The sequence below is a fragment of the Bos indicus genome, chromosome 17 (assembly GCF_029378745.1).
Source record: "Bos indicus isolate NIAB-ARS_2022 breed Sahiwal x Tharparkar chromosome 17, NIAB-ARS_B.indTharparkar_mat_pri_1.0, whole genome shotgun sequence".
NCBI lineage: Eukaryota > Metazoa > Chordata > Mammalia > Artiodactyla > Bovidae > Bos > Bos indicus.
In genome coordinates this window covers 61041765-61064500 of record NC_091776.1, presented here as the reverse complement: position 1 = coordinate 61064500, position 22736 = coordinate 61041765, and the positions used below count along the sequence as shown (strand labels likewise).

The following is a 22736-nucleotide window of genomic DNA, read 5'->3' as shown; positions in this document are numbered from 1 at the left end:
TGCAATGAGGCGACTACTTACTTCCCTGATCAGGATCGAACCCACGTCCCCTGCATGGCAAGGCAGATTCTTAACCACTGGACCACCAGGGAAGTCCCCCTTTGGGGCTTCTTGAGGGCAGGGGACATGCTGTCTTGTTTGAGGCTAATGGTCCCAGGGCTTGATCTAGAGTCAGTGTCCGATAAATATTCTTGGAATGAATAAATTGATTGTCAGAGTTATTCATTTGAACAATAAATAATTGTTTGAGTCCCAATGTTGGGCATAAAATATCAGAGATGAGGAGGAACTTCAGAAGGAAACATGACTTTCTCATGTGACAGATAATAATTGTTTCTTTATCCTTGTTTTCTTTTCTCACACCTAAGCTGACCTTGACGGTGGTCCAGGGGAAGTGGCTTGGCATTTGGGACAAGCACTGGATTGGGAGGTGTCTGTGTCACAGCAGAGGTGATCCAGAGGGAGGGGTAAAGGATGACCCTTGCTGGCTGGGTGGCCTTGGCCAAGTGAATTCCCATTTCTGGGCCTCAGTTTTTTTTTTAATCTGTAAAATGGGGCCAGGTCGTCACATGTCTGGGACAGCAAACTGAGAAGCAGTGAAGGCTGATCTTGTCCCCTTTTTCCTCCAGTGGAGAGCTATCCCTTTAACCACGAGGGGAGGGGCCAAGACCACAGGAGGCTGCAGGGAGTTGGCACAGCTGGTGCCCAAGAAGGCTGGTGGGCAGCGGACTGGCCCTGAGCTGGTCTGAGAACTGTTGGGAAGGAAGGTAAGTGGGTCTGGCCCCAAGTAGGGCCCTGGGACTCTGCGTGCATTTGTGAATGTGAGTAGAGGTTTGTTTGGAAGGTTCTGGAGCCAAGTCCCAGCTCGTTGGACAGTAAGTGGGGGAGTGAGGCTGTCCGAAGTCCTTCCATAGGTTCAGCTCTGGGTGCCTGCGGCCTGTCTGACTTGCAGCAGAAGGCTGGGGGCCCAGGACCTTGAAGACTGGGGAGCCCACCCTGCTCCCAGGGTGGTGGGGCTGGGCATTGTGGCAACTAAGAGGTCGCTGAGGTTCCCAACCCTGGCGTCAAGGATTTGGCTGCAGAGTGTTGCGGGTGGCCTCTGGAGAAAAGCTGAAGGACAAAGGAGGTGGAAAAGGCAGTTAGCTGGTCTTTATCCAAATACATAGATGTAGCAGGTGCCCTCATGGGCCTCTGGGCTTGATAAGGCTGTTGGCAACTTGGGACTCATTCATTTAACTGATGCCTGCTGTTCTTTTCTGGGCAGTCTAACCAAGAGGGCTGGGGGGAGCCTGAGGACTGAACCAGCAGCATTTGCTTCTAAAGACAACCAGCGGTCAAGTGCTAAATGCTCACATCTTTCATCATCATAATAATGCTACTATAAAAGAGAAAGTGCAGCATGGCGGGGAAGGGCACAGATGCCAACTTGTACTGCCTGACTTGGAATCCTGGCCATGCCATTTCTAGCTGTGCGACCTTGGGCCAGTTATTAATACTTAACCTCTCTGAGCCTCAGTTTCATTGTCTATAAAGTGGAGTTAATAATTGAACCTATCTCAGGTTTGTTGTAATTATTATAAGGTGCTTGGCATAGTGCCCGACTCACAGTAATTCCCATATAACTATTAGCTGTTATTATGCGTGAGGCAGAGTTGATGTCTTTACTATTTAATATAAGGCCTCGCTTAATCCTCACAGTGGTCCTGTGATGCCCAAGTTCTTCTCCCAGTTTGTTGTGTGGTTAGTTCAGTCTCACTTTTTTAGGGCTCAGGTTCAAAAACATTTTTTTAAATTAACTTATTTATTTGGCTGCACCGGGTCTTAGTTGCGGCATGTGGGATCTTCATTATCCCCTGATAAGACTATAAAGTCCCCTCCAAGAGTAGATGTCTATCTTGTTCACCATGGTATCCCCAGTTCCTAGGTCCGGGCTTTGTAAACATTCTAGAGTAAGGATGAGCATATTAGCATCGTTAGAAGATCCCAAGGAGATGACACCTCCAAAAGACTCAGCCAATTTCTGGCACATAATAGGGACTCAACAAAGAATATCTGTTATTATTATTGCGCTGGGCCGCTCAGTCATATCTGACTCTTTGTGACCCCATGGACTGTAGCCTGCCAGGCTCCTCTGTTCATGGGATTCTCCAGGCAAGAATACTGGAGTGGTTAAACCTGCACTCTAACCTGTGAGTTCGGATGTTATTATTCCCATTTTAGAAGGGAAAACAGGCACAGAGAGGTTGAGATACTTGCCTGTGTCACACAGCCAGGGCATCATAGCTAGTTTCTAACTTTACCCTCTGATTGACCTCAAAACACAAATTCTTGGGCTCTGGAACCAAGGTGAAGCCAGGGCTGGGTCTGCTGGTTGGGTGGCCCACAGGCTGCTCTCCCCCAGTGCCATGAATTTTCCTGGATGGAGCTGGGTGGAAGTGTTTCAGGCTTTTCTCTGCCTGGGGAATCTCAGGGCCATCCCAGCAAGGACTCAGAGTCAAATCCAGGGATAAGAGACCTGGAACCCTCTGATGCGGGGAGCCCAGCCCTGACTTAGTAAGTGTGGACTAGAAGCTTTGAGCTGGTGGTAGCTGATGGAGGTTGATGCGCTCCTCCTAGTGGCAAGTAGTGGAACTGCAAAGGGGCGGCCCAACGCTTTTCCCTCCCAAAGGAAAAACAAAAGGGACACAGCGTTTGCTCCTTAAAAAACAAAACAAAACAAAACACAACAAAAAACCCTTCTACTTTCCCTCCCTTCTAATTTCCTCCCTCTCTGCTTCTTGCCCTTTCACACTGGTTCATTCACTCACTCACTCACTCACCTGCGTCTTAGCTTCAAATCTCCCAGCGGCTTCCCATAGCAAGTAGAAATAGAATAATATCCCAACGCCTCACTGTGGACTGGAACGCCCTCCCCAACATCCCTGCTCACCTCTCCTTGTTCAGCCCCTCGGTCTTGCCTGACTCTTTGTGACCCCTTGGACAGTAGCACGCAAGGCCTCCCTGTCCTCCATTATCTCCTAGAATTTGCTCAAACTCATGTCCATTGAGTCAGTGATGCCATCCAACCATCTCATCCTCTGCCGCTCCCTTCTCCTCCTGCCTTCAATCTTTCCCAGCATCAGGGTCTTTCTTCTCTAATGTGTCGGCTCTTTGCATCAGGTGGCCAAAGTATTGGAGCTTCAGCTTCAGCATCAGTCCTTCCAATGAATATTCAGGGCTGATTTCCTTTAAGATAAACTGGTTTGATCTCCTTGCAGTCCAAAGGATTTCTCAAGACTCTTTTCCAGCACCACAATTTAAAGCATCAGTGCTTTGGTGCTCAGCCTTCTTTAGGGTCCAGCTCTCACAAGACTAAGCACGTTTTTGCTTGCCTCATACTCTCACCTCTACCCAATCCCTTGTCTCATCAGCGCCAGGAACACTCCAAGTTCACCTCCCTCAAGCGGTGGTTCCATCTGCTGTTCCCTCTGCAGGAGTGCTTTTCCCTTGCTTATCTCTCCTTGTTCATCTCAAAGTTTCCCCTTTGTTGTTGTTTAGTTGCTAAGTCGTGTCTGACTCTGCGACCCCATGGTCTGTAGCCCGCCAGGCTCCTCTGTCCATGGGATTTCCCAGGCAAGAATACTGGAGTGGGTTGCCATTTCCTTCTCCAGGGGATATTCCTGACCCAGGGATCGAACCCACGTCTCCTGCATTAGCTGGCGGATTCTTTACCACTGGCCACCAGGGAAGCCCTCCCACTTTGAGAAGCTGCAGATCAAAAGGAAATTAAATTATCTCTCGACCAACCAAAATGCACAGCTCCCTTCTGCAACCCGATTCAAACTGTTAAAAACCTTAAACTGTCATGATCTGCAAAACCGACCATTAATCACATTTAGTGAGACGAATGGAATTTTGAACACTTAGCAGATATTTGATGATGTTAAGAAATGATTGTTAATATTTTTAGATGTGATAATGGTATTGTGATTACATTTTTAAAAATGAACATCACTGAGGTCTAATTTCCATGAAATAAAAATAGCTTACTCAAGGTTAGAATTTGAAGAGTTTGGACAAATGTATACTGCTCTGAAACTGTGGCTACAATGTTTAAAAAGAGTTCTTTAATTTTATAGCTACATGCTGAAATATTTACAGATCAAATAATATGGGAGGAAAATATAATAATAAAGATAGAAAAAATAATAATACAGGAAGGGGGATGGGTACAGATATGGAACAAACAAGCCAGGCATGAGCTGATGACTGTTGAAGCTGAGTGGCGGCTACATCCGATGTTTCTTGACACTTTTGCTGTGTTTAAATTTTCCATAGTACAAGTTTTTAATTTTTTTTCCCCGAGGTATACGGGCTCTTTGTTCACCAACCAGTGGTAGAACCTGTGTCCCCTACATTGGAAGTGCAGAGTCCCACCAGGGAAGTCCCCCTTAATACAAATTTTTTTTTTAAAGTTTCTTTCCTGAGAGAGGGTCTTTCCTGACTACCCTCGATAAAATAGTACCTTCCCCACTAGCTCACTCCAGGTTGCAATTCTTTGATTCTGTCTCCCCAACTAAAACATGGGGCTGCCTCTGACCTGTCCACACCTGGTCCCGAAACCTGAAACTGCCTGGCAGACAGTAGGTGCTCAGGAATGTTTTTTTTTTTTTTTGAATCAATGAATGATGACTGCATGAATTCTCCCAATCTCATTCATTCATCACCGCTATTGGCCATGTTCTCCATTCCTGCGCTGTAGCATCCACATTAACAGAAGAAAAGCACCCTTAGTACAAATCTCCTTGATCAGGATGGTCAGACTGAGGCCCAGAGAGGTGTAGATACTTGCCCGGAGCCTCACAGCTTGGCAGCCACCTGGAATGAAGGGAGCCAAGCCAAGGGGCTTCTCCCTCCCCCTCCCCGGTCCTAGTTAGAGGGACTCTGGGCTGGAGCCGGCTGGGCTGTGACGCTCGTGCCCTACTGCAGGCCCTCCAGGTGGTTGCCGAGATGAAGAGCCCTCTGGAGGAATGTGCCGAGGGTGAGCCCTTCCACATCGTCACGCCTCTGCTGGAGAGCTGGGCGCTGTCCCAGGTGGCTGGCATGCCTGTCTTCCTCAAGTATGAGAATGTGCAGCCGGCGGGCTCCTTCAAGATCCGCGGTATCGGGCATTTCTGCCAAGAGGTGAGGGCAAGAGGGGAGGAGTGAGGTTGTAGAGCTGGGAAGGGAGTGCTGTGGGCAGGATGAGGGATGGGGAGAGTTGGAGTATGATGTGGTATGCTGCACTGCGCTTAGTCGCTCAGACTCTTTGCAACCCCATGGACTGTAGCCCGCCAGGCTCCTCTGTCCATAGAATTCTCCAAGCAAGAATACTGGAGTGGGATACGATGAGGAGCGTCTAACTCCATCCCCCCCAGGGCTCCAGGACACCTGCTCGGGTCAGCCCCTGCTCACGTTCCTTGTCTTCCTAGGTGGCCAAAAAGGGATGCAGACACCTGGTGTGTTCCTCAGGTGAGCCTGCCCCCTTTCTACTTCGTGAGGGTCCTTGGGGGCTGGGTGTGGTGGAGGAGGAGTTGGAGCTGCAGGAGGTGTCCAGGGCTTAGCCTCTTCTTAAAGGTCCAGTCTTATCAAGGTCATGGCAGACAGCTGCTTTGTATGTCCTGCTCCCTTCCCATCATTCAAGCCTCCTGGTAGAGAGTGATGGAAACCCAATTCATACAGGTTTAAATTACAGACTCCAAGAATCAAAGAATTCTTGGGATAATGGGTTTCAGGCACAGCTGGACCCAGGTGGTCTCCTCTGTATCTCTCCTTTTCTTGGTTTGCCTTCCCTTTACACTAACTCTTCTCTCATATAGACTGCCTGATGGCCATCGGGAGTTTTAGGCTTGCCTCCTACCATCCTGCCAACCGTAGTGAAAGGGGAGGACCCCCCTCCCCGTGGTCTCCTCGATCTATGAACTGGTCTTTTACGCCCAGCTTGTATCATGCACTCGTCCCTGAATGAATCATGGTTCAGGTGATTGAGTTCTCTGATTGGCTCCACCTAGATCACGTGTCCACCTCTGGGGCCAATTGGGGGGGGGCATATAAGCGTAGGGAAGGAGTGACTCCCAAAGGAAAATGGGAGGCGGGGCGGGCAGGAGAATAGTGTGTCAATAGACTAATGCAACTGCCCATAGCACCCTCTTCTACTGCCTCCGCAGGGGGTAATGCGGGCATCGCAGCTGCTTATGCCGCCCGGAAGCTGCGCATCCCAGCCACCATTGTGCTCCCCGAGGGCACCTCTGTGAAGGTGGTGAAGAGGCTGCAGGGGGAGGGGGCCGAAGTTCAGCTGACTGGAAAGGTAAGGACCCCAAGAAGGACAAAGCAGCTGGAGGGGCTGTTCCTCCTTAACCCCTCCCTCGCCCCTGAGAGACTCTCTTTTTCCTTTTAGTGAACTATGCCTGGGACCTAGTCATCCCTTAGGATGGCTGAGCTCAGGGTTGAGTGAGACGTGATGTATATTAAGGGCTGAGATCTGTCGACTTGTCTCTCTCCACTTGGAGAAGGTTTCCTGTATGAACCCAGGAGAAACAGGAAGCTGGTGATTATCAGGATAGTATCTGTCTCCGTGTGTGTGTGTGTGTGTGTGTGTGTGTGTGTGTGCTCAGTCACGTCCAGCTCTTGGCAACCCTATGGACCGTAGCCCACCAGGCTCCTCTGTCCATGGAATTTTCCAGGCAACAATACTGGAGCGGGTTGCCATTTCCTACTCCATCTCTCTCCCTTCCTCCTCACTAACCCTTGGTATTACTCACTATACATTTTTACCATTCAATAAGACAATAAAATGTAAAGATCACTATAGCATCATCCCCCACTCTTGAGTCCACCTGATATGAAAGGATATCATCTGACAAGGACGTCACTGGCTCACTTTGTTACCGAAGAAACAGACTTAACATATAACCCTTCTCCTTTCCTGGGAAGAAGGAAAAAAAAGTCTATCCATCCATCTAGCTGGCTGTCATCCCTAGAAAACAGGTTTTATCTTTAATTAAGTAATAATTAACAATTAATTATTGGGCTTCCCTTGTGGCTCAGATGGTAAAGAAACTGCCTGCAATGTAGGAGACTCAGGTTTGATCCCTGGGTTGGGAAGATCCCTAGGAGAAGGAAATGACAACCCACTCCATTATTCTTGCCTAAAGAATTCCATGGACAGAGGACCCTGGTGGGCTATAGTTCTTGGGGTCTCAAACAGGCTTTGTCATTAATTAATTAATAATTGGTGGTGGTGGTTTAGTAGCTGAGTCATGTTCAACTCTTGCGATCCCTTGCCTGCCAGGCTCCTGTGTGCATGGGGATTCTCCAGGCAAGAATACCGGAGTGGGTTGCCATTTCCTTCTCCAGGGGATTTTCCCAACTCAGGAACTGAACCCAAGTCTCTTTCATTGCAGGCAGATTCTTTACAGAATGAGCTAGCAATTAATTAATTATTAAGGTTTTCCCCCACAACATGTGGGATTTTAGTTTCCTGACCAGGAATCGAACCCACACTCCCTGCACTGGGAGCTCGGAGTCCCCTCTTCCCAGCACCACAGGCTGGTGGGCTTCGTTCTTATCCAGCCTGGCAGCTGAACATGTCCCATCTGACTTGTGGGAATCACGTGGCATCCTTTTCTCCACGCGGAAGCTCTGCTGTTGTCCCAGGAGGCTGCTGGGTCCACACCAGCTGTGGTCTCACCCTTGGGGCTCTCCCCAGTCCATCAGGCCCTGGAGTCATCCAGGAGACCTCAGGCACTGCTCCAACCTCTGTAGCTGTCTAATTCCTGTCTTCTGAAGGTCTTGGTTTCTCTTTAGATCTGGGAAGAGGCCAATCTGAGGGCACAAGAGTTGGCCAAGAATGACGGCTGGGTGAACCTCCCTCCGTTTGACCACCCCTTGATATGGTAAGGCTGGTGTCCCTTCCCCTATGGAGCTCAGTGCTGGGAGACCCTCATTGAGTCAGGGTCCTCCACTGGACAGAAGGGAAAATTGAGCTCCAGAGAGGAGAAGAGGCTTGGAAGTCAGGCACACGGAGGTCCAGACCCCACCTCTGCCATTCCTGAGTTGTATGACCCTGCAAAGCATCTTAGCACCCTGTGCCTCAGTTTCCACATGTATAAGATTGAAATGCTAGGAATAAATCCCCTTGATTAAGTGTGTACTTTGGGACACATTTAATCCATTTAGTCTTCCCCAAGAGAGAGAGATTTTTTTATGCCCATTTCACAGGTGAGGAAACTGAGGCCTGGAGGGGTCAAGAAACTTGCCCGAGACCACACAGCTAGTAAGTGGTGGAGACCTTGGGTCCCAGACCCAGGACGTGAGTTGGCCTGATTCCAAGTGATACAGTGGTCTGCCCTTTCATTTTTGGCCATACCATTTGGCATGCAGGATCTTAGTTCCCAGACCAGGAATCGAACCCATGGCTCTTACAGTGGAAGCGAGGAGTTTTAACTACTAGACCACCAGGGAATTCCCATGCTGGTCAGCTCTTAAGCAGACACACAAATGCTGCCTCTTTCCAAAGTTATGGGATGGATGAAATGGATTGAGAAAGTGCCTGGGAGGCCGACGAAGGGGAGAAAGAATGAGTGAAGGAATGAACTGAGTGGATGGAAGCTGAGTGAACTAAGTGTGGCAGGGTCTCCCCTCCCCTTGCCGTGGATGGGGCGGGGGCTGGCACTGTGGAGGGTTGTGTCCCTGTGAGCCTTGGGGACCGGGCCCGCCCTCAGTCCTGCCACCTCTCCCACTCCCTCGTCCCACAGGGAAGGCCATGTGAGCCTGGTACGGGAGCTGAAGGCAGCGCTGGGGACCCCACCGGGTGCCCTGGTGCTGGCAGTCGGGGGTGGAGGTCTCCTGGCCGGGGTGTCAGCTGGTCTGGCAGAGGTGGGCTGGCAACACGTGCCCATAATCGCCATGGAGACCCAAGGGGCACACTGCTTCAACGCGGCCATCAAGGCAGGCAAGCTGGTGACGCTTCCCGGCATCACTAGGTAGGCGTGGGCTGGGGGCATTTGTGGGGTGCTGGGCTGTCCTGGGGCTTCTCAGTCCTAATTAGTGAGGGTGGGGGCACTCAAGGGAGTCTCCTTTTATTTTTTTTAATTAAAAAAAATTTTTTTTTAGCTGCACCACATGGTAAGCGGGATCTTATTTCCCTGACCAGGGATAGAACGTGTGCCTTCTGCAGTGGAAGTGCACTGCAATGCTAGTGAAGTCCTTAAGCATTTAATTATCTTTTAATTTTTATTTTCTTTTTTGGGGGCTGTGCCATACGGTATGCAGGACTTTAGTTCCCTGAGCAGGAATGGAACCCATGCCCCTTGCATTGGAAGGGCAGAGTCTTAACCACTGGATCACCAGGGAAGTCCCTCCATGGGGTCTCCTTAGTCCTGCATGACTGATCTGTAGGAATTTTTCATTCCGTACTTAAACCCATCAGCACGTTCCCTAGGCTCTCAGGCTGGAATCAGACCCCTCTGCACTCCACTCCAGCCACTGGCCTGTCTTCCTGTCCCTTGAATGGGCTGGGCACTTTCTGCCCTCCACGCTTTCGCACAGGCTGTGTCCTCTGCCCGGAAGTGCTGGGGTTCCATCTTCTTCTTCTGGTTGGTTTCTCTGCCCCAGAGAGAGTCTCCCCTCAACGCTGTTGTTGGAGGTTTTCCTCTCTCTCTCCCTCATCTTCCTATAGTGGGTATTTATTTCCTTATCCTTGTGTTTCCTTATTCACTGTTGTCTCTGCTCCCAGACTTGGTTCTGGATAAGAGCTATAACCATAATCGCGACTAACACTTTTATAGAACTCACTGTCTGGAAGGCTCTCTTCTAAGCACTGGAAATGCTTTAACTCATTCTCCACAACAACCTCGTGCACCAGCAATTCTTCTTCATCTTATTTTGGCCTTGCAGCATGTGGGATCTTAGTTGCCCAACCGGGAGCTGAACCCATGTCCCCTGCAGAGGAAGCTCAGATTCTTAACCACTGGATTGCCAGGGAAGTACCCCCAGCTATTATTATTATCTCCATTTTTCAGATGAGGAAACTGAGGCTCAGAGAGGCAAAGTGACTTTCCCAAGGTCACACAGCTAGTTTAGAACCTAGGCTTGAAACCAGGCAGCCTGGCACCAGAGTCCATGCTGTGGGCCACTTAGGTCCCAGCGTCAGTTCTGATGAGCTCAGCAAAAGCTCTCCTGGCCCTGAAACACTGCCCAGCTCAGGAAAATACCAGCAGGTAGGCCATCCCAAGCACAGAGGTAAAGAGCATGGACTCTGGAGCCAGACTGCCTGACTTTGAATCCACATTCAGCTGTTGACTAGCTGTGTGTTCTTGAGCAAGTTGCTCAACCTCTCTGAACTTCAGTTTCCTGACCTATAAAATGGGACTCATACATTTCTAACTCCCAAGGGAGATTGTAAGACTTAAAACAGAAAATCCTGGGGACTTCCCTGGTGGCCCAGTGGTTACAACTCTGTGCTTCCACTCCAGGGGTGCGGATTCAATCCCGGGTCAGGGATCTAAGATTCCCATGTGCCAGGCTGTATGGTGCGACCGAAAAATAAAACAAACAAAAGACCCCCCAGGAAAATTCATGCATCCAGCACCCTGTAAATAGTCAATAAATACAGCTATAGTATAGACACGAAAAGTGGTTATGAATGAATACAATGAAAGAATCATTTTCTAGGCTTGGCTTTCTGGGGTCTATGCAAGAACAGCACAGTCATGGTTGTAGAGTCAGAGGGATATGTGCTCATCAGCCATTCATGGGACACATAATTTTTGAGTGCTTTCCCTGACTCAGGCACTGCTCTAGACTCTTAAAATGCTGAGTCCTGGGCCCACAGCAGGATGGGAGGGGTGCCTGGGGCTGGGGACGGCTGGGGCTGTTCAGGGAGGAGACCTGATTCCCCAATTCTTCTCCACACCCCTGCCTTCCCTGCCCCAATGGCCTGCTCCTGCAGTCTAGCCAAGAGCCTGGGGGCCAGGACAGTGGCTGCACGGGCCCTGGAGTGTACAAAAGAGTTTAGGATCTTCTCTGAGGTGGTGGAGGATGCTGAAGCCGTGAGTGCTGTGCAGCGATTCCTGGGTGAGTGAGCAGTGCCCTCCACCTGGGCTTGGAAACCTATGAGGTCCGTGGACCCCTTGAAGAGAGTGTGTTTTCTCTTGTCCATATCCTCAGTGCCTATCACAGGGCTGGGTATATAGTAATCATGCAGTAAGTGTACACTGAGTGGATGGAAGGGGTGGGGGTGAAGAAGTGTGTCCTGTCTCTAGCCTCCAGATTTCTGTACATACTCTTCTTCCCTCTGGCTGCCCATCCTGGCCCTGCTGCCTGTTGGTTTCATGTAACTAAAGGGCTACTCAGCCCATCATGGCACCTCCTCCAGGAAGCCTCCTCTGATTTCCCACCCCACCCCACTGGGGCTGAAGACTTCCTGTGTACCAGTCCACCATTCTTACAAGTGCCAGATGCTTATTCACCTGCATCACTAGACTGTGAACTCTATGAGGGTGGGGGTTGGTATGTCTTGCTCACTGTTGTGTTCCCCAGGGCCTGGCAGGGAGGGGGTGCTCAATAAATATTTGTTGAATGAATGGATGAATGTATGAGTGAGTGGAAAGGTGGATAATGAATAGGTAGATGGGTGGCTGGCTGGTTGGATGGATTGATGGGCAGTGGATTGACAAATGACATAGAAATGGATGGATGGATGGGTGGACACATTGATTAATGGATACATTGATGGATGGACAGTCAAATGATGGATGAATGGATGGATGGATGGATGATACAATGATGGATAGATACACTGATAGATGGACAGACAGACAGTCTAATGATGGATGGATGGAGGGATGAAAGGCAGATGGATGGAGGGATAGATGGTCAGATTGATGGATGGACAGAGGGTCAGACAAATGATAGGTTGTGAGATGGATGCCTGGATGGCTGGCTTCATGGAACTGCATTGCCCAGAGCCTGCTGAGCACTAACTGGTTTTCCCTCCCTTTCCTCCCCTCCACCCCAATCCCCCTCTCTGGGCAGATGATGAGCGAACACTGGTGGAGCCTGCCTGCGGGGCAGCCTTAGCTGCCATCTACTCAGGCCTCCTGGGGAAGCTCCAGGCTGAGGGCCACCTGTGCCCTTCCCCAGCCCCAGTCGTGGTCATCGTGTGCGGAGGCAACAGCATCGATAGTGGAGAGCTACAGGCTCTGAAAGCCCAGCTTGGCCAGGATTAAGGGCTCCTGGTTTGGGAGGGCTGGCTGGGTTCCAGCGATCCCCAAGAGGCTCCTGGACACCCATATAGCTGGTTGAGGGGCCTCTGGGCTCATGGAAGGCAGTAGAAGACGCCCTGTGCTGCTGTGCTGGCAGCCTCCTGCAGGAAGCCCACCTGAACTTGTCCCTTTGGCTTCCCTGCAGCTCTGGCCAATAAACCCTTTCTGAGTTGAGTCTGTAACTCCAGCAGGTCCATTTTTTTTTTAACCTCTGTGGACTCAGGGAAGGCACACAGCAACCTTGATGTCAGTGCTCTGATAAAGTGACTCTTTTCATATCCTACAGCTTGGGCAATAAAGCCAAGAATTCAAAACTCGGGTTTCTAAGGGAATCTGGCCATGCTGAGTTCCTTACCAGGCTTCCACTACCTAGGGGACCTACTCAGGAAGGGGAGGGAACATTCTGTCACTTCTCAGCCCTGGGTCAGTGAGGACAACTCCACCAATCTTTTTTAAAAAATATTTTATTCATTTATTTTTGGCTGCACTGTGTCTTCGTTGCTGTGCATGGGCTTCTCATTGCAGTGGCTTCTCTTGTTGAGGAGCGCGGGCTCTGGAGCCCGTGGGCTCATTAGTTGTAGCGCATGGGCTTAGTTGTCCCGAGGCATTTGGGATCTTAGTTCCCAGACCAGGATCGAACCCGTGTCCCCTGTATCGGCAGGTGGGTTCTTAACCACCGAACCACCAGAGAAGTCCCTTCATCAATCTTTACAAAATACTTGTCATGTGCCAGGACTTCTAAGAACCTTCTATTCCTTGTCCTTTTTAACATTCACAAAGGCATCATGGATTAGAAACCATTATTATCATCCCTGTTCTACAGATGGGGACACTGAGACTTGAGAAGGTGATATACCTCGATTAAGGGCACAAAGGCTGCAATGTAGACCAGCCCGCTTCAAATCCGGTGATTTTTCAACATGACTCTGTATTTCTTGGATTTCCACCCTTTTTTTTTTTTTGCGTGGCGGGCCATTGGAGAAGGAGGTATGGCCTCCGGGTGGGTCTGAACACACCTGAGGGTCACAAAGAGGGAGGGTCACAAAGAGGGAGATTCTGGAAATGGGCTCCAGCCGGCCCTGGAAAGGGAGCTCTTTGAAAACAGAGGAAATCAGAATCCTTTGCAGCCACCAGGGGGCAGCAAAGCGTCTCCAGTGGGAAGGCAGAGCCTCCAGGCAGGTGAGACCTGTCCCAGGGTCTTCCTTGGCTCCAGCCTGCTACGGTGTGCTGAAGTCCCAGAGACAGATGGCCCCATGAGGTCTTGGCATGGGGAGAGCCCTATCTGACCCATCCCAGTGCTGCAGGAAACAAAGCTCAGTGTGGGGGCCACCCTGCATCACAGCTCAAGGCAGAATCCAGCTCCCTGTTGGGGCTGCGTCATGACTGTGTGACCCTGGGCAAGTGCCTTCCCCTCTCTGGGCTTCAGGCTGCCCCTCTGTGCTGGAAGAGGCCCACTTGCGGCTTCCCACCTCCTTTCCTTGGGCCAGACTGCTCCCTCCACCAGCTGTCTCCTCCGTTTCTCAAGAGGAGGATTTGAGAGCGGCAGTGGCCTCCTTCTGCCTTGGCTTCCCCTTCCCTTTGATCACAGACATTGACTTTGGTTGCCAGGATGTCCCTCCAGAAGCCTCCAGGACGCAGACTTATGTCCTTGTGAGTTACCAGAAGAGACACTGAATGCCCCAGAGCCAGGCTTGAGCCTGAAAGTTTTCCTACTCACTATCCTGGTGACCTTGAGTAAATGATGCTCTTGTTTAGTGCCTCAGTGTTCTAATCTGTACAATAGGTTGTGTGCAGATTATTATGAGAACTCAGCATAAGTAGTCTTTCAGTCATTGCTAGTTTTTACCATCTTCTGAGCATTCCTCCCCCAACGATGAGGGGTGTGGAGGAATTAGCATTTATTCTTGTGTTGAGCTTGTGTGTATTGTATTGTACTGTGTGCTAGGGGTCTTAGCAGTCATTTCATTTATTTTATTTTTAATTGGAGGATAATTGCTTTACAAGGTTGTGTTGATTTCTCCTGCACAACAACCTGAATCAGCCGTAAGTATACATGTATCTGGGCTTCCCTGGTTACTCACTGGTAAAGAATCTGCCTACCAATGCAGGAAATGCAGGTTCGATCCCTGGGTTGGGAAGGTCCCCTGGAGAAGGAAATGGCAACTCACTCCAGTATTCTTGTCTGGGAAATGTCATGAACAGAGGAGCCTGGTGGGCTATAGTGCATGGGGTTGCAAAGAGTCGGACATGACTTAGCAACGAAACAACATACATACATCCCCTGCTTCTTGAGCCTACCTCTCACCCCCAGTCATTTTATTTAACCCCACAATACCCCACGTTGTAGATGCTGTTATTACCTTCATTTTTGCAAATGAGGAAACCGAGGCGCAGAACCGTCTAGCACTTATTCCAAGTCACACAGCCAAATGGGAAACCTGCTGTGTAAACATCTGGGTTTGTGCCTCTAACCACAACGGCTCTCCCATCTCCTTTCCTGTGCTCGAGCCCTGTTCCCTGCCTGCCATGCCCTTACGCTTCTAAATCCCACACATTCTTCGAAGCCCAGTGTGAGGGCAGCCTCTTCCCTGAAGCCCCCTGAGGTTGCTTCAGCCAGAGACCATCTCCACAACCAGGTGAGTTGGCAGGGCCCGTCTCCATCCCAGGTGCTCTGTCTCCCAGTCGGGCTCCCGTCCTTGGCTGCACCCCTGGGAGACTTGTCAGCTGCTGTTTACTCCTCTCCTGGTCTCGGCGAGCTGGAGATAAGATGCCGAGGGGTCTGTTGACCCTGTCTGGATAACACACTTCCGTTACCTTGGTGTGTGGCCCTTCCTGGTTGACACCCAAGGAATGCCCAGGGCAGGGTGGGGACACGGAGAGAGAGGGGCGTAGATGGTTGAAGCTGAGGTGATGGTGGTTATGACCTGATCCAGCAGAGTGGGCACTGGGGCTGAGAGACTCTTGCTATCGCCTCTGCCCTCCTGGGCCACTTGGTTTGGAAAACAGGGAGCCTACGATGAGGGTCCCAGGAGCAGATTTTCTGTGTTGGTCTAGGGCTGCATGGAGAGCAGTGAGCACTGGGTCAGTGTGTACCTACTGAGATACACGCGGGTCCCCATCCCAGCCGGACGCACTCCGGGGCAAGGGGGGAGTGCCCTGGGTTCCCTGCGGGTTCTGTTGGCCAAGGTACCCCCTGTCCCTGCATCAGGTGGACTTTAGAACCCCTGGCTCCAGAGGCCCACCTCCATCTAATCCTCCACTCCACCCCACTCCAGCCGTGAGCCAAGGTGGTACAGAGGGCAGAAATCCAGCCTTTAGCTGGCAAAGGAGGTGTTTTTACCCCAGAGCCGACCCCAGGCATGGCAGGGGCATGGAAAGATGGAAGTGGCTCATAGTGGGAGTGATGGTTGCTGGGGGCCGACAGCTACCCCATATCCCAGGAACAGCTGATGGGAGGCTTTGTGTCCAGAGAGGTGTGGGAGGGCTAGAAAAGCCAGCCCCTCTTGCAACCTCAAGGTAAGAGCATCTCTGTGGTCCCATCCACAGAGCAGAGAGCCCCCTGCAATCGGGCTGAGCCCTGACTCCACCGGCACCCTCCCCTCCTCCTGTTCACCTCCTGCCCCCCGCCCTGCTTTTGCTCTGAGGGCTCCCTTGATATGTCACGTGCCAGGAACTCCCATCTCAGGCTCTGTTGGTGGAAAACCCAACCTCAGTGGGCCCTCTTTCCCTGGCCCCGTCCCATTGGCTTCTCCCTTCCCCAATGTTTGTGCTTTTTAAACTCCACCAAAAATGTCACGGGCAGGTTTCTTGCCTGGCTTCCAAATTCCCTGATAAATTCCACTGCCTGGGCAACCCCAGGAGAGGTTTTCTGGAGCAAGGAACCCCATAAATCACTCTGCTGCCACTCCGGCGTGGGCAATATCTTATGTAAAAAGGTGTTTCCTGGGAGCGCCACAGGCAGGAGAATCCTATTACAAGCCGCCCCATTAATTATAAAGAGTCAAGTCGACCCTTTGCTGCGATTTTTTATCTTAAGTCCGAAAACTGATTACCTTCACCAATACTTCCCTTCAAAAAAAAAAAAAACTTAAAAAATAAATGTTTGAAGAACAAATACCAAAGTTTCTCCTTTTAGGGGAGAACCAACAGAGAGAGAAAGAGAGAAGGAGGTGGGGGAGAGAAAGTGGTGGGAAAGAATTTTTTTTTCCTCCTTTTAAGGTAAAACTTACTGAACGCTTGGTGTTTCAATTTCCTGGACGCCTCCACCCCAGGAATTCGGGGCTGTAACTCGTCTCATGTTACATGTGAGGGAAACTGAGGCTTGCCTGAAGTTACAGGACCTAACCCTTTCTTCTGAGGTGGTAAGGTGGGTGGAGATTGGGCCAGGCTGGATATTTGAAGACCTGGGTTCAAAACCCACCTCCGCCTCTTAGAAGCTAGGACCCCGGGGCAGATGAATTAACCTCTCTGGCCTCAAAATTCTTCTCCTGCGAAGTGAAGAAGAAAAGCACCCCTTGCAAGGCAACAACACGCAACAACCAGCACAGAGGACTGAACACCCTTGCCTGGGTGACTAGCACCCTCCCCGCTGGCCTGCCCTGACTCCCATCCCCAATCTATTCCACACTAGCAGCCGGAATAGTCTTTTAAAAATTTAAAAAAAAATCTTTTTTTTTTGGCTGTGCTGGGTCTTCATTGCAGCGAGCAGGCCTCTCTAGTTTTGGCGCGAAGGCTCAGTAGTTGTGGTACAGGGGCTTAGTTGCTCTGTGGTATCTGGGATCTTAGCTTCCTGAACAGGGATCGAACCTGTGTCTCCTGCACTGGGAGGTGATTCTTCACCACTGGACCACCAGGGAAGTCCCCAGAATAGTCTTAAGTCCAAGGCAGAGTCTTGCTCCTGCTGCTGAAACTCTTCCCTACCCCTGGCTGCGTTTCAGATAAAGGGCTGACCCCTCACCTAGGCCCACCGGGCCCTGTATCGTCTGGTTTTGCAGACCTTTGAGGTCTCTCCCCTAGACTCACCACACTGCAGCTTTTTCTCTTTCTAGAACTCACCAAGCTTGATTCTGTCGCAGGGCTGCTGTCTGTGTTCTTCCCTTTGCCTGTCACACTTTTCCAGATCCCAGCCAAGTCAGCAACTTCTCATCTGGACTCTGGCATCACGTCCTCAGGGGGCCCTCCTGACCCACCGCCTGACACTCAGGGCCAGGACGAGGGAGAGGTGAGGGAGGCACTAACTTTTGGAGCAAAATATAACGGGTGCCACGAAACTTAAATTTTAAAAACAGGAAAAAACCCTCAGAAATAAGAAAAAAGATTGTAATGAAACAACTCTAAAATGAAAAATACATGTAAAACACATTCCTGGTGAATAAAATAGTAACATTTTTACATAAAGATAGGATCTTACCTTGCGCTTGGCCGTCTCACCTCACCCGAATGACAGATCTGTCAGACCCTGTCTTTATTTAAAAGTTTACCATTCTGTTCATTATGGATTGCTTTGCATTAGTTTTGAGTTTTCAAAATATTATATGAAATACTGTTTATCTTGATTCCTGAGTTTTGGGTCTGCATGCCCACTACATTTTCACCCAAGTACCCCGCTTGTCTCAACCAAACCTAGCCTGACTGCCTTTTAAAAGATTATTATTATTTTTAATTTTCATCAAAGGTAATGTTAATTTTTTTTCTCCCATGCAGCATGTGGGATTTTATTTCTCCAAACAGGGATCAAACCCATGCCCCCTGTATTGGAAGTGTGGAGTCTTAACCGCTGGACTGCCAGGGAAGCCTTCTGACTGCCTGTTTTAACAGCCAGTTAGTCTCACCACCCTCTTCTCCTACCACTATTCGAAACTACCAATTATTTTCTCCTGGTTGCTGTCCGTCTCCCCCAGTAAAATGTCAGCTCAGTGAGGGCTGGTAGCAAATCTGTCTTGTTCACATCTGTAACCCAGGGCCCAGGAGGCTGCCCAGTGCATGTTATTTCAACATATATTTTCTGATAACCGAATGAATGAATGAAAAGAAGATTCAGGGAGGCAGGTAGTCTGCCTTCCAGACGTCTGGACAAATTGACTTCAGGGGCTTCGTTCCACCTCCCACCCCCACTTTCCAGATGAGGAGGCTGAGGTCCAAAGAGGGTGAGGAATCAAATCATAGTCACACAGCACAGCCACATCGAAACTAGTCCCAAACTGAAAATCATATGGGGCTGAACGGTTAAGACTCTGGGCTTCCACAGCAGCAGGCACAGATTTGGTCCCTGGTTTGGGAACTAAGATCCCACATGCCTCGCGATGCGGCCAAAAAATAAATAGATAAGCAATTAAAGAAATAAAAATGGAGAAGTCTCCAGTGACCTGGAATGGGTCTGTAGGGATCAGTTCTCTCTGAATGCACACATTCCTGAAATATCATCCCCAAACCCATATTGCCAACGAGGGTTGTGCTGGACTTATGCATCATCTTTACTATTACCTAATTCACATGCTTCTTGAAACCTTAAACGCTGTTTAGAAAGAGAATGTTATCACTACTATAAATGGAGAAACAGTATCACTTCCCGGAATTAGATCTATGTCGCAGTAAATAAAAGGAAAAGCAAAATGATGCCATTACCTCATAGCCAGCTTCTGTTGTGCTGAGACTCCAAGCCTGCCGGCATAAGCAAGCTAGCACCAGAGATTCGCTCTCAAACAATCAGAAGGGCTGAGAAATAACTGAAAAGGCAGTGAGTTACTGAGGAGGCAGCAGGCACCAGTTCCTCCTGTGGGTCGGTGTCCTGTTGGTGAAATAATAGTGTGGCAGCACCCGACAATGATGGTGGTTTTGATCACAGGGACCCCCAAAAGGCCTGGGAGGCAGAGTCTTCATCCTGCAATTTCTGCTGGTGAGAAGCGGCTACTGCCTGAGCATCTGCAGCAGGTATGAGCACAGGTCCCCAAGTTCTCTGCTGGGCAACAGGATTTCTTTTCTTTTTGAAATGTTATCTGGCTATGCCAGTTCTTAGTGTGGCATGCAGGATCTAGTTCCCTGACCAGGGATCGAACCTGGGCCGCCTGCATTGGGAGTGCAGAGTCTTAGCCACTGGGCCACCAAGGAAGTCCCAGCTTCCAGAATTTCTTTTTTAGTGAGGTTGGCATGTTCTGTAGGTGCCCAGATAAATGGTGTTCTTTCCCCCACATACTTTTAACATGAGATGAACCATAACATAAACTAACCCTTTTAAAGTGAACAATTCAGAGGCATTTGTTACCTTCACAGTGTTGTGAAAGCACCTCCTCCACCCAGTTCCAAGACATTTTTTGTCACCCTGAAAGGACACCCTGTCCCCACGAAGTAGCCACTGTCCATACCTCTATTCTGTCCAACCCCTGGCAATCAGCAATCTGCTTTCTGTCTCTACAATTTACTTGTTCTGGACATTTGGTATCAAAGGAATCAGACCATATGTGGGATTCTGTGAATGGCTTCTCTACTTAGCACCTAGTTTTCAAAGTTCACCCATGTGTTAGCATGTACCAGCCCTTCATTCCTTTTTATGGCTGAATAATATTCCATATGGGCTTCCCAGGTGGCTCAGTGGTAAAGAAGCCACCTGACAATGCAGAAGACGTAGGAGACGCGGGTTCCATCCCTGGGTGGGGAAGATCCCCTGGAGAAGGAAATGGCAACCCACTCCAGCAGCCTTCCCTCGGAAATCCCATGGACAGAGGAGCCTGGCGGGCTACAGCCCATGGGGTTGCAAAGAGTTGGATGTGATTGAACACGGGCACATATAATTTATTTTTTAAAATTGTGTTGTCCTTGAAAGAGTTCCTCTGGAAATTTGTACTTGTTCCACAATTCTCAAAATATTTTTGGAAACCTTTGGAAAGTTCGTTTCTTTATTTTTTATTATCATTTTATTATTGGGAAACCCTTGTGATGACTAGACATTATATCATTTTTTTTCCTAGCCGTGCCTTGCATCATGTAGGATCTTCCCCAACCAGGGATCTAACCCATGCACACTGCATTGGAAGCACAGAGACTTAACCACTAGACTGCCAAGGCAGTCCCATGAAGGTAGACCTTATTGTGTCCTTTTTATAGATGGCAAAACTAAGGCTCAGAGAGTTTGAGTGGCTGGAATCAATCACACACACTTTCTGGTCTCAAGTTGCTAACAGCCTGGAGATGGGGACACAGACAAAACATGGGCTGAGAGGTTATAATGCAGGAAGCAGTGAACAGACTGCTCCAGGGGTTCCTGTGGGCGACACTGGTTTGACCAGCTGCTTCATTTTCACTGGGTATGAGTGTGGAAGTGGAGTCTTTGCTGCTTCTGAGCAAAGAGAATATACACCATCAGGTTTTCCTCCAGTGAAAAAGGGATCATGGAGAATCTGGTGATTCTAAGTGAACGCTTCAAAAAACTGAATGCGTGCCCCAGTCTCCTGGGGCTTGTGCCCTCTCTGGTTCTGAAGTTCTGGGGTGGGGCCTGAGATGCCGCATTTCCACCCAGCTCCCAGGTGCTGCTGCTGCTGCTGCTGGTCCACGGACCACACTTTGAGTAACAAGGGGCTAGAAGATGTGAATTCAGGTCCCAGCTCTGCCATAAACTCTTGATGGGAACTCAGGCTAGTCTCTTGCCATCTCTGAGCCTCAGTTTCTTTCCCTGCTCACTTGGGGGGTGGGGCATTGCCCTCATCTGGAACATTCTCTGAGGCATAAAAAACAAGTCATGGTGTCATTTCCTGCGCGCTTGCCTGAAAGCCATGGACACCTGCAGGGGTGAGAGATTTCCTCCCCAAAGTCCCCCTGGAGCCCATCAGCAGGTGCTGGGGTGGGTCCCCAGCCCTGGCATGCAATGCAGAAAGAGGAGGCCAGAGGCGGCGAGGCCCCAGAGAAGCCGCGGAAGAGGTTTCCGTTCATCACAGAAATGGCCCATTTGCAATGATCGGTTGCCCAGGTGTTAATAACGCTAATGGCATAGGAAGGGTAAACTCGGTCACTTGGCTGAACAGGAGAAATATGCAGAGAAGTGCTTGGGTTTCCATAAATCAGCCGGGTGCAGCGCGACAAGGGAGGCAGGACTTAAAATTCTGGTCAGGAGATGGGTATTCTCATAATCCGAGCTGGAGAGGTAATTTATTCTGTTTATATCTTTTTACTGCACGACAAGGCTTGGGAGCAGGAGCCCTCCACAGCCATTCTGCATTTTAAATATTAGTCCTAAGCACAGTGGGTCAGATCTCGTGCTCCGGCTCCGTGGGGTGTTCATTTCGGGGCTGGAGGACAGAAACGGGGGAGAACATGCATGCTAGGGGCTGGAATACATGTGGGTTCACTGTCCAGTGTTGGCCAGAATTACAGCCTTGGGGCAGTGAGGGAAACATGACGGTCCCCTTTTCCCAGAGCTGGAGGGCACAGCCAGGGGCTGGCTCACCTCCTTACCTGCTCAGCTCAGAGGGGTTTCCCCCCCCACCTCAGAGATCTTTTATTTTTAAATGATAATAAATACAGGCGATGAAGAGATAGAGGAGATGAACGGATACATTAATGCAGGAGGAAAGGGATGGGGAGGGAGGGAGAGAGAAAGAAACAAGGGCAAACATGGAGAAGCTGGAAGTCCTCTGTCTTTTGACCTTGGTAATTTTCATCGTGCCCTTTGCTCTTCTGGTTGATTTTGTTTAACCCGGCAAGGGGTTTTAAACGAAATCCAGTGAGGCTGCTACCAGTAGGAATTAGCATTCATTAGAGTCTTTCTTGAATCTCCTTTTAGAGCAGCTGGCGCGCATTCATTTGATTTCATTCATTCATTCATGTAGTTGCCAGACACAGAGTGAGATCTTACCTGCGCCAGGCAACCTCCTGGGTCCAGGAACAACGTAGGCTTCGAGAGCAGTTCTTAAGTCAAAACTCGGCTCTGCTACTGATGTCTGTGTGACCCCCAGCAGCTCATGTCACTTCTTGAGCCTCAGTCTCCTCATCTGTAGAATGGGGATAACAACACTCATCCTGAAAGGGGTGGAAGATCAAATTAGGCTCCAGATCAGTCTTTTTCAGGCAGATGTCCTGCATGTTTGGGAGACTTGGAAGCAACTGGGGAGCTTAACAAATGTGAAACACCTTGGGCACCACGCCAGAGAGCAGTTCCAGCCATGGGCTGGAGGACGGGGCAGGGAAATTTATTTTTAGGAAGCACAGTCCTCTGAGACAATGGTTGTGGGTGTCCAGGGACAAATGTCCCTCCCCAGCTCTCTTCCTTCTCCACCCAACCTTCCTTAGGAACCACCTCCCAAATTAAGTGCACACACGACCATGACTATGACACCTGCAGGGTCACTGCCAGGAGTGGGGTTGGGGTGGGATTTCTCCTCCCAGAGCCCCTGGGCCCTGAAGGCACTAGGGGAGCTGAAATGAGCTTATGGGAGTGCAGGTGGATTTGAGTTGATTTTGACA

At 49.9% G+C, this 22736-nt stretch overlaps 1 protein-coding gene and 1 non-coding gene across 2 annotated transcripts; one reads left to right on the top strand and one right to left on the bottom strand.

Annotated features, from left to right (window-relative positions):
- Positions 1–622: 622 nt before the first annotated feature.
- On the top strand, positions 623–12466 carry SDSL (serine dehydratase like). The gene is made up of 8 exons (XM_019978109.2): positions 623–767; positions 4969–5163; positions 5451–5490; positions 6186–6325; positions 7825–7913; positions 8775–9002; positions 10970–11094; positions 12055–12466. The coding sequence occupies exons 2-8, from the start codon at positions 4990–4992 to the stop codon at positions 12246–12248; spliced, it is 990 nt and encodes a 329-aa protein (XP_019833668.1). The 5' UTR covers positions 623–767; positions 4969–4989; the 3' UTR covers positions 12249–12466.
- Positions 12467–19318: 6852 nt separating this feature from the next.
- TRNAG-CCC (transfer RNA glycine (anticodon CCC)) lies at positions 19319–19391 on the bottom strand. The gene has a single exon. It is a non-coding gene; the product is annotated as a tRNA-Gly (tRNA).
- Positions 19392–22736: the final 3345 nt, after the last annotated feature.